Source organism: Erpetoichthys calabaricus, chromosome 6 (genome assembly GCF_900747795.2).
Source record: "Erpetoichthys calabaricus chromosome 6, fErpCal1.3, whole genome shotgun sequence".
NCBI lineage: Eukaryota > Metazoa > Chordata > Cladistia > Polypteriformes > Polypteridae > Erpetoichthys > Erpetoichthys calabaricus.
This window is the reverse complement of record NC_041399.2, coordinates 129,480,683-129,493,111: the sequence shown is the minus strand read 5'-3', so window position 1 is coordinate 129,493,111 and position 12,429 is coordinate 129,480,683. Positions and strand designations below refer to the sequence as shown.

The 12,429-nt window shown below is 38.1% G+C and overlaps 1 protein-coding gene across 1 annotated transcript in view; it reads left to right on the top strand.

Moving 5' to 3' along the window:
* Positions 1-12,429, top strand: part of cntnap2a (contactin associated protein 2a) — a 1,161,044-nt gene that overhangs the window by 954,165 nt on the left and 194,450 nt on the right. The window contains exon 13 of the mRNA XM_028803276.2: positions 8,934-9,134. Within this exon, the coding sequence (XP_028659109.1) occupies positions 8,934-9,134 (201 nt within the window). The remainder of the gene's footprint in view (positions 1-8,933; positions 9,135-12,429) is intronic.

Here is a 12,429-nt window from a genome sequence, read left to right as displayed (position 1 = left end):
TCATTCAGTAAATAATTTTATATTTGTAATTAATTTAAACAACTTGCAGGGATCTGTTTTCTTAGATGTTTGATATTAAAGTGTATTTGCCTTTTGATCAATGTCAAAAAAGCCAAATTAATTCCATTGTGTTCCAATGTTGTATAACAATAAAAAGTGAAAAAATCTAATGGGGTAAATACTTTTTCTAAGTACTTTCTGTGCAAAGCATGTTATAATCCAGCTAAAATTATATATTGTGCATGCCTACCACTAAAATCTAATGTTTACCTAAGAGTAAATCCAAACTGAACATTTTCAATAGATGTCAGTCTGAATAGGACATATGTTTTACACTCTGACCAATTTTAAATTAAACATTTTACATATCTCTCAGATAGCCCTTGTATCTAAAATCACTCCAAACCCCTTAATAGCAATATTTAAAACACCACCAGAAGAGTTAACATTATATAAGGAAAATCTTGTTTTATATTAAGTGCTAGCTATATTACATGTATAAAGATGTATCTTGCCAAATTGAAAGAATCATAGTGAAAGTAATGTTTCATACTATTTTAGACTGGTACACATAAAATTCTCACTCAAGAATGTCTTCAAAATTTGGCAAGAACTTGTTATATTGATGTTTTCTACTGACATTTATATATACAGTATGTAACAGTACTGGGATTTTGTCATGTGGCTCTGACACAGGTAGGACAGTAAGCTGTGTGTGTGTTTTTTTTAACTTGACCACAGTAAAAAGCTGAAAACACCTACTGGCAAAATTAGCAGCAATTGTTTGGGTATCTGTCACTTTTGGCATAAAAAAGCCACTTTCAGTTCATTTTAACTGCACCAAATTGGGATTGCAGTATACCCTGCTCCTGCTTCCTCCCATGTTTTAGCAACTCTAAGAGGAATGTACTTTTTAAAGTCTAATTTTGAGAACTATTAGGAGTTCTAATAATGAATGCTGTGAATTATAGGCCCCTCTTGGCCCAGAGCTGTTCCAGGGGCTGCATGTTTTTATTCCAAATATATTTCTATTTAGAACCCATTTTTTGCCATTAATGGTACATTTCATATAATTAGATGGTTTGATCAGAAGGTAAAGAATCCTGCTGGTGTACTTTTCACTTACCTGAGAAAATGAATAACTTGTTTCGGGATGTGTAGTACTTAATTCTCAAGTTTTCTTCTGAATTATTATTATTATTTCTTTAGAATTACAGTATGTTTTTAATCAGAAAACTAATATAATAAATACACTGTGATATATAATGTACAAAGTTAGCTGGTTAGCTTTTGGCTTTGCTTTTATTTGCAATTAACAGTTTATTGGCTATTGGTTAATGGTCAAAAATCATCTCAAAAATAGTTATGGAAAGCGTTAAAGTGAAAATTTTGAGAATGTCTTGATTTTTGTACACCCAAGAGATGTGAAAAATAAATAACTTTCTAATTTCAATGAAGAATACACTTTTGAGATTTTAAATAAAGAGCTGGGGCAAAAAAAAAGTGTGAAAATCCAGAACCAGGTTTCTGATTAGTGATGAGCAAAATTATTTGCAGTAAACGGAAAATAAATTGTAAAGCAAATTGTGTTTTGCCACAAGTGAAATTTGTGACATTAGCACGTTTATTTTCACGTTTATGTGCAACATATTTGTTCATTTGCAAAAGTATGTCAAACTTATTCTGGGACAAAGCATGGAAAGAGGTGAAAGGTGAGCATGCATCTACGAGCATATTAGGGCTTCTCTGTTGCTAAATCCCATTAGCAATGAGTAGTTGGCATAGATGGCAAAATTGAGCATGCAAAGTGTTACCTGTGATTCTAAATTCTCTTAATGAGTGGTGTGAGGCAGAACCAGCAGTGTGAATGTGCATGTAGGTGGTACACAAATCACCCAGAAAGAGCTATGCAAGATCTGTATGGTCAAGAAAGGAGACAGCTGTTTCAGTTGCAGATTAACCCTTTGATGGGAAATATTCCTTGCTCTAAACTCCAAAAAAACCCCAAACACTAATTTTAGTGAGTTTCACAATTTGGAAGCCACATGCAAAACTAATTTCAGGGTCTGTTTAATGAAACTGTATGAAAAACTAAACTCTTTTGCAATTGTAATGTTTGGTATTTTAATTAAAATAAAAGATCTGAGGATTTTTTTGGGGAAAACTATATATAAATGCATACTATCTGTGCATACTATATATAAAATTAATTACTTTATATATGTCTTAATTATCAACAAACAGCTTGTCTGTTGATTGGAAAGAGCTGTTCATTTTGTGTGACATTGCTAATGTGGTAGGAAGTCCTCTTCCTATCTAAACAGAATGACTAACTCAGTGGGTAAAGGCAGAACTTAGTGTACATGTTCTGCTTAAAAAAGGGGAAAGTAACACAAACAATAGTGTAGAATTGTTGGCAAAAAAGAGCTTTCTAATGTTTAATCTGGCTAAGAATGGTTAGTTACCTTGTATGTTGTTTGTTTGGGCTGCCAATGGTGATTTTATTTCATAAAGCCATACAGTACTTTTTGTCATTTTTGCCACTGGAAGAAGTGAATATTCCACAGTGGAAGAAAAGTGCTTTGAAGTGACAATATAGGCAGGATTAGACCAAAGTTAGTGTAGAAAATGTAGCCAATCCTCTCATTTTTTAAGAGTAGTATAGTACATCACTGATACTCAAACGTTTAGACCTGAGAAGCATTTCTTAAAAAAATGGCAATTGCCTTTATGCCATGTGCTAGTTGTAATTGTGTTGAAACAGTTGTAACAATAAATAATCTTTCTTTCACATAAATATCTCTATATTATGGACAAACAGCACTGTATGTACACAAAAAATGGTTGCATTTTAGGTTAAACTAAATGTATGTAGATAAGTAATAAAAAGCTTATAAGTGGGAGGTATGACGTTGTCTGTATATGGTACATTTGCTCAAGACAGCCTTGTAGGAGATCATGGCAAGCTCCATACACTGGTTGAGATGCTTATCGATGAGTCTGTTGTGTCACTAATTCTTAAAGAGATTCATTATTGAAAATCCCGGCTTACACATACTGTACACGATCATGTGCATGTTCAAAATATAGGTTGCAAGTCTACTGCAGTTACCATACTGCTGTGCAGTCTGCATCCAAAATGTCCACATCTCCGTCTTGTTGAATTTAGCTTTAACCTCATAGTTACTCTATAACTGAATCATCTCCAGCTGGGTTTCTGACAAATAAAAGCAATTATCCCTGTAATTTGAAATTTTCAAAGCAGGATTTTGATATTCTAAATGAGACTGACAAAAGCAGTGCCTCCTTTACAGAAAGTGCAGTTAGATTCATACAGCTTGCAACATTACAAAGAGTGTGGAAATGTACCATTTTTTCTCTTCAGGGTGATCAGAAATAAATCCAGGGTTGGTCAAGATGCTACCACTTTTTCAGAGCTCCACAATGTTTACAGCACATCCTTGCAGTTGAAAGCTGAACTTGTTTAAGTGCCTTTCACCTTATCAACCATCGTATGACCCCCATCAGTAACCTGGAGATTTATTTTACCTAGTTCATTAGTTTTCTCTTCAATAAAACATTTTAATGCAACAAAAACTCCTCCTTATACTCGTTTGACCTGGTTAATAATATTATCTATATTTTTTCTCCGTCATAAAGTTCCTCAAGCATATTGAAACTGCAGTGTTTTACTAGTTCAGTATCCAAAATGGTTTGCCCTTTTGAGCTGATTCCAAAGCAAAACAAAATGAAGCTGCTGTTGCCTTCATCTTGTATGGTTGTGGCCACTGTCAGAATTGTCACAGAGTTATTGTAGGGAAGCAATTCTGTTTTGTCTGGCTGGGATCCAAGGTGGAAAAGCACTGCGGAAGCTAGCATGCTTCCTAATGTTAGAAACCTTAACTGAAATAAAGGCAAACTCATCAAGAGACCTTCCGTGACAAGACCCTGAAGGTTGCTAAGGGTTGGTGTTACCGGTGATCCATCTCTCAGGGCACCCTAGATATCATCGAGAGTAGTCACAGCACTGAGAGGGACAGCTGTGAGGGTTCTGAGGGCAAATAAAGAGGTGTTTGCTATAGGAATCTGTGAGCAAGTGATACACCATCTGTCGTCTAGTGACCCACGTCCTTCTTACAGAGGAATCGAAGCATTACACACATCTGAATCTGTTCCTCGAAGAGTCGCAGTCAGAGCAGCTGATAGAACGGTATTTACGGATGACACTGCAGTTGTGACCCACTGGGCTGGCTACTTTGAGCAGTTGTTCAAAGCTGATCCTCTGGCTAGGACATTGGATATCTCTGGGTCCAGGGTTCTTGAGGTTGATCCTCCAATTAGCTGTGAACCACCCAATCTTACTGAGATTGCACAGGTGGTGAACTAGCTGAGGGGGGGAAAGGCTGCAGGGATCTGTGGTATCCAGAGTGAACTTCTCCAGGCTGGTGGTAAGGCTGTCCTCCTGGCATTGCAAACAATCTTTGCTTCCATTTGGGAGACTGGTATCATCCCAACTGACTGGAAAACGGGACTTGTCCTCCCTATCTGAAAAGGGAAGGGTGATCACTTGGATTGCAGCAACTACAGGCGGATAACACTGCTCTCGGTGCCGGGTAAGACCCTTGCTAGGGTTGTCCTCAATAGGATACGTGATCACTTGCTCACCTACCAGCGACCGGAACAGTCTGGTTTTACGCCTAAGAAATCTACCATCGATTGCATCCTGACACTGAGGGTTCTCATGGAGCGCAAACGCGAATATCGGCAGAGTTTCTTTGCAGCCTTTGTCACTTTTCGCAAAGCATTCGACTCAGTTGATCGAGCTGCCCTGTGGGACATCCTGAGTATTCGCGGGATCCCCTTGAAGTTGCTGGATATCATGGCCGGCCTGTACACTGGTACTGTGAGTGCTGTGCAGAGTGGAGGCAGGACCTCTGCGTTTTTCCCAGTTGATTCTGGGGTTCGTCAGGCGTGTGTTCTTGCTCCTGCTCTGTTCAATGCTTGTATTGACTGCGTGTTGGGCAAGGTCGTGGGGTCCAGCGGCTGTGGGGCATCTGTTGGTGAAGAAAGGTTTATGGATCTTGACTGACAATGTTGTGATCTTTGCGGAATCAATGGAGGCTCTGATCGGGGCGCTCGAGAGGCTGAGCGAGGAGTCTGAGTGTCTGGGCTTGCGAGTGTCCTGGATAAAAACCAAGATCCAGGCCTTTAATGACCTCTTGGGCACAGCCATCAGCAGTGTGGCTGTTTGCGGAGAGAGTGTTAACCTTGTTGAGAGGTTTACTTACGTTGGCAGTGACATTCATGTCTCTCGTGACTTTTCCTATGAAGTCAGTAGATGAATTGGGAGAGCATGGGGTCACTGGAAAGGGGTGTGTGGCGCTACCGATATCTATGCAAATGGACGAAGGTCCAAGTCTTTAGAGTCCTGGTGCTTCTTGTCTTGCTATATGGTTGCGAGACATGGACGCTATCCAGTGACCTGAGATGAAGACTGGACTCCTTTGGTACTGTGTCTCTCCGGAAAATCCTTGGGTACTGTTGGTTTGACTTTGTGTCGAATGAGCGGTTTCTCGTGAAGTCTCGAATGAGGCACATTACCTGCATTGTTAGGGAGCGTCAGTTACGGCACTACGGCCAAGTGGCGCATTTCCCCGAGGGTGATCCAGCTTGTAAGATCCTCATTGTTGGGGACTCGAGTGGCTGGACCAGACCAAGGGGTCACCCACATAACACCTGGCTGCAGCAGATAGAAGGTCATTTCCGGAGGGTGGAACTGGACTGCGTGTCTGCCTTGGGGGGTTGCAAACCGGGATCCCGAGTTGTTTTGTTGTGTAGTGGGTGCGGCAACACACTGTACCAGTGCATGCTCCCCATCTTGACTGTTGACTTGAAACTCATCTGTCTATTGAGGGCTGAAATGTCCATTTCACCATCGGCCTTTCTGAATGTGCTGCCACTCACCATTTCTGCTAATGTCATCTAATTATAAGTATTTAGTAGTACTAGCACATTGACTGATGACCAGAAGAGGAAGCTGATTAAACTTTTTTTTGTTCCTCCAATTAGACGTTGTTGTTGACAAACTCATATCTGATTGGCATGCCAAACAAAATCATTAGGTAGGCCAGACATTAATTAGTTGTATTAGTGCATTAAATCATGCCACTATCAATACAAGTAGTTTTGGAGAGACTCTAGTAGACATTTTTGATTTTGTGCATTTCTCATTCATTAGTAACCTTATAAATTTTGTCATATTGCTCTCATTTTATTTTGTTTTGGATATGCCAATATTTTATTATGTTGAAGAAATGCAAGAGTCATATCTTGCTGAAAATACATATACAGGTAAAATTCCATTACAACCAATATCTTTACAATGAATTTTTCATTACAACGAAGTATTTTTATGGTCCCGACAGTTTCCCCATATGACATGAGTCTATAGAAATCTCATTACTACGAAATACATTCAGCAGATACTCTCATTACAACGAAGTGGCCAAAAGACCTTGAAATGCCTGAATGAATCATTCCCAGAGCAGTTAGTTCTGTGGTCGCAGCTCAGTTGTGCACAACGATCCCCAAACAGAAACATTTTAAAAAAAAATTCTTTTTTGAACGTTCCTCATACTGATTTTTTTTTTTTTTGCTGTTTTTGTTTTCGGTGGTTTTCAGTGATACCTTTTACTTATTACTCATCAACATTTGAAAAAACATCCATTGGAATTTAACTCATTGTCACCCTCCTATAGAAATGGCAGACACGAAAAAACAATAGCAGTTCATATTAGAAAAAAAATTGCTGCAAAAAGAAAAAAAACGTTACCAGTGAATTCGGAATTTTGCCATCGACACTGTCAACTTTCTTGACAGACCGAGCAAAAAAGAAGAAAAATCTCGGGTTGCCAATGCATGCGAACTGCTGCATTTGAAGACGTCGAAAAAGCCGTTTTTATGTGGTTAAGTGATGCTTGTTCAAGAAACATTTCCATTAATGCAGCACTCATTCAAGAAAATGTGAGGTTTCTAAATTCTTTTGGGACCTCCCCCAACTGGACAACATGCCAAAGAGCGTCCCGAAGTGCGATCACCGCATCTGTGGAAGACTGTTTATCTGTTGCCGGGACAACAGCAAGCTCACAGCTCTGCTGCGTTTCTCCGCCAATGCAAACTCAATGGGTGATGCAGGGAACATTGTAAATGCAGGGCACAGTATAACTTGGCCACTAACCTGGCCACGACCCTGCCTGACTGCTGTGTCTGTTTATAGGAGAGTGGCAGATCACGCTTCAATAAATAACCGTGTTGTTCCTGTTTCAAGCTGAATAAAGCTGGTTTTGCTAAATTACTGAGACTAAGTCTTTTGTTTTGGGGTGCAAGACAGGGACTTATAGCGCAACCCCGATCTTTTAGGATTTGCTCCTGTGGCGCCTCACTGCACCGCTGTGAGCCTGCTGTTGCCCTGCCCTGGCAACGGACAAACAATCTTACACAGACACGGCAATCATGCTTCTAGACGCACTTCATTCAGTGTGACATTCCTGTTGGGTGGGGGGATCTCAAAAGAGTTCAGAAACCTCACAATATGAGCACTGCAGTGCTTCAGCCATTGGATTTGGTCATCATTCGCACCCTGAAAGTGTATTATCACAAGGAAATGCAGAGAAAAATTCTCGTCAGCATAACTTATAGACTGGAGAAGATTAAAATTAAGGCAAAAGAAGCTACTGAAATGATTGCAAATGAAGTTAAAGAAAGCACTATAGTGAAAAATACAGAATCTCATGACAGGGAAATTTTCATTACAACAAAATATTTTTTATGTCCCAGGCAGTTTGTTGTAAGAGAATTTTACCTGTATGCTGTATTCTACTTAACCAATAATTGTATGCAAATTTAGAGTAAAATCTGTGGGACTTGTTATGCTTAGAAGACATAAGCTTCTAGTATGCATTTCTAAGAACTGAAGTGTTTAATTTGGACTTGGTGATTTTTTAATTGTAAATCATTTGAAAAATAAAGAGTGAACTTTTGATCCTGTCACAGTGCTCTGCCTGCTATACAGGGTAAATGTTTACCTATAGTACATATAATAAAAGTTAAATGTAGGAAATTATTAATAACAAGTTTTCTCACTTGCATTTAAAAATAAACTTTATTCTTATTCAGTTTAAAAGGTAGAATAAAGTATGAAAATAGAACATAGCCTTTAATTTATTTATTAAATAATTAATCAAATTATTTGTCTGCAGGATTAGAAATCTTATTTCTTCAATTAGTTTTCTTGTGAGCCTGGTTAGAAATAAGCTGTATGAAAAGCAGCTCTACCTTTAACTTGCTAGATCAACATGACTTGCTGCAGGAACATTACAAAATTATTTAGGAAGTTTCAGTCTTTTTGTTGCCAGCATTATGGCATTATTACTATACTAAAGGCAGAGTTTTTCAGATCTCTGTCTCAAATCCATTACACTTGCTATAGGCAGAGGATTTTTTATGCTAGAATAATCTAATTTAAATATACCTGTGCATTTTATTAGTTTGTGTAGACTTTTTATGTGCTTGGTCCTTTTAATATCTATTTATGTCAGAAAAGTACATTAGCATTTTAATTTGTCTCCCCCAGTTTACTTGCTATGTAAAAGTTAACATTGATGAAGTTTCTTACTGATTAAATGGCCACCCTATATTTAAAAAAAAAAATTTAAGTCATAAAATGCATTTTCCCTGGTCATGTTTATAGTAATCAGGAAAAATCCTTTCAACATGACCCACAAAAACTAAAGCAGAGATTCTGTGTGTTGTGCTGGAAACAATATTTGTTGTGAATCTCGGATCTGTTTTATAAAAAAAATCATTAATGTAGCTAAAGCATTTGAACAAAGCTTTTGTTGCCAATTCTGAAAATGAATGTTTCTTTATTTTAGACGATAAGGTGTGGACAACTATAATCCATGACCTTCAACCACAGACAAGTGTAAGTGGTTCCACTCCTGAGAAGCCAAAAGAGCTGCAGCTGAATTATAGTGCATCTATGGACCAGATATCTGCTATCACCTTCAGTGCAGAACACTGTGAGCAACATATCTCATACTCATGCAGGATGTCCCGACTACTCAACAGTCCAGGTTAAACTTTTATATTATATATACTGCTGGACAGTATCTATAATGAGAGGTAGAGTTTGAATGCATTTTAATATTGCCATCTCAGCTTTTCAGTGGAATATGCAAGTGTTCTTGCTGAAAAGAGAGTTTTATTTTGTTTTAATCAGATAATGTGGTTTATTAGTCTAGCTATAATTTTTAAATGTGATGCTTTGCTATCATTTTTGCAGTATTTCATTTTTACTGCCTGTGCTCTTGATTCTTTAATAGTTGTTTATTTTAGGCATTATATTTTTGTGAGACCTCTAACTAACAAACTGTAGATCTTATTTCTTTTAAGAAATATTTTTGATTCAATATTTTATCATTTTATGTTTATCTTTAAATCATTTTTACTTTTATAAGTGATTTTCAAATTCTGAATGTAACAGTGTTATCAATGAAACTAACAGTTTATCTACTTCATTCTTAAAACATCTGTTTGCTAATATACAGTAGGTATAAAGAAATTGTTGCTATTAATTCATTTTCTTAAGTTTTTTAACCTTTTTAAGCAGACATAAGTAATTTATTGTTACTGTGTTTTATCAATGAAAACTAAGACAAAAAGCAGGATTTGTATAAAAATGCTACTAACAAAAATTAAATGAATGTAAACATTAAAGTTGTCACATACAAAAGTGTATAAGCGATTCTTTGAAAAAGAATGATATTTCCATATATAAAAATGCATCCTAATTATATTTCACTGCAAACTGAATACAGTATGTACATCTCAGACAGACAGACAGACAGACAGACAGACAGACAGGCAGGCAGGCAGGCAGGCAGGCAGGCTATGATGTGAACATGCACCCGAATAACTAAAAAGGAAGGACATTAAAAAGAAAGAGATGTATCACTCGGCTGTCATGGTCACAGTGAGGCATTATGCAGTCCATATTGCTGTTGGTATAGTGGAGCCCCAGGAGCGTTTCTTTACATAATACTGATGAATAATTTGTTGGTTGAAAGTACTCAGTATTAGTGTGTTAGAGAGAGGATGTGCAGCATTGTTAATAATGGCACTCAGTTTTGTTTTAATTCTATCCTTTGCTACTACCTCCAGCAGGTCCAGAGTGTATCCTATAACTGACTGTGCCCTTTCAATTAGCTTGTTTATTCAGAAAGTTAAGAAAAAAGGAGTGCTTATGTCCGTATAAGAAACACAGTCTTGCAAACTATGATTTGCCCAACAAACAGACACCATAGACTTATCTGTCCGTGAGTCTCTGAGCTTATCGTTTAACATGGATGGCTGAGTGGTACTGAAGGGCACTGGAGAAATCAAAAAACATAATCCTCACAGTCCTGACAGCTTTGTGAAGGTGAGAATAACCCTTGTGGAGCAGCTACTATAGATTATTGCCTCCTCCACTCTAATCTTTGTCCGACAAAATGCAGTGAGTCCAGATAATCTACCACAAGAGGACGAATATAGCCAAGAACCAGCCTCTCAGATATCTTCTTTTCTGTGAATATAGTATAGTCAGGTAAATAAATGAAAGAAATATTAATTAACTTTAGGCAAAACCAATTTGTTTTAATGTACATTCATTAATCTAAGAAGAAGAAAGCAATGTCAAAACAAATGTAGTCTCCTAGTTTTATATAAACTGCTTAAAAAAATTAAAGGAACACTTTGAAAACACATCAGATCTCAATGCGAAAAAAAAAAATCCTGCTGGATATCTATACTGATATGGACTGAGTAATGTGTTAGGAACAAAAGGATGCCATATCGTTTGATGGAAATGAAAATTATCAGCCTACAGAGGGCTGAATTCAAAGACACACCAAAAATCAAAGTGAAAAAATGATGCGGCAGGCTAGTCCATTTTGCCGAAATTTCATTGCACCACTCAAAATCATTTTCAGTAGTTTGTATGGTCCCCATGTGCTTGTATGCATGCCTGACAATGTCAGGGCATGCTCCTAATGAGACGACGGATGGTGCCCTGGGAGTTCTCCTCCCAGATGTGGACCAGGGCATTACTGAGCTCCTGGAGAGTCTGAGGTGCAACCTGGCTGTGTTGGATGGACCAAAACATAATGTCCCAAAGGAGTTATATTGGATTTAGGCCAGTCAATGGTATCAATTCCTTCATACTCTCGCCACATGAGGCCGGGCATTGTCGTGCACCAGTAGGAACCCAGGACCCACTGCACCACTGGTTAATTCTGGTCATGGTCCCAGAGGTCCAGAACCTGTTCCAGTAACAGTGGATACAAAGAAGGACAGATCTGAAATAAATTAAGCCATCTGGCTATGATAACATCTGTTTAATTTAAGGGAGCTCTGCTCTTATGGTGCAGCTGGAGTGTCTAAGTGTCTAAGTTTCTTCTCATTGCTGCAGAGTGAAGAAAAGAGGAAAAGGTTAGCACAAGTGCCCCCTCTCGACCCAGGGTAGTAGTACCTGCTTCAGATGAACCCAGAGAGTGAGCCATAGGTGCACATGTGTGACCAGTATTTCAGTTTCTCACCAGAGATACTGTTATCCTCCCCACTTACTCCATTTGACAAAACTCCATTCTGTCTCTTCCCTTCTTTCTTTCTCTCTCTCCCTCTGTAAAGTCTCCAGTAAAAAATCTATTCTCTTTCCTGGCTGTGAGAACATAAACAAAAAAGAAAAGAAAGTTTCAAACTGGAGGCGTTAAAGTGAGGTGCCCAATGTAACATTAAACTACCAGCCAATCATTAGAAGACAGTAGATGTAGGAGTCAGATGCTGCTGCAGTCATTCCTTCTATGCATTTGATAGAGAAAGGTAAATCAAATGGAAATTGCATTTATTTCCTGCATGTCTCTTAAGAAAACTGCATCCTTCAGAATCCAGAATTCAAAGCTCCTAAAAGGACATAAGCAAAATAAATAATCTTATTTTGCATGTGCAGAAGATCTTTTTTACATGCACAAAATCTTGGAAGAAGTCTACCAGAAATATATGGAGCCCTTAAAGAGATACTTGTTTCCCTGAAACACTATAGACCACTTTCACAGGTATCTATCATCACTTCCTGCCTGTTTCTTGCTGGAATAATCAACTTCCTGTTGAATCGGTAAACATAATGGAGCAATCAGGACTGTTGTTCAGCTGTTCTCTCAAAATTTTTCCCAAACTGACCATGTTGGAGTGCAACATGTTGTGACATGTGATCCCCTGTCTTGCTCCCCAAAACACGAGGCTGCGGCTCAGCACTTTAGCAAAACCAACTTTATTCAGCCTGAAAACAGGAACAGCACGGTTATTTATTGTAGCCAGATCTACCACTATCCT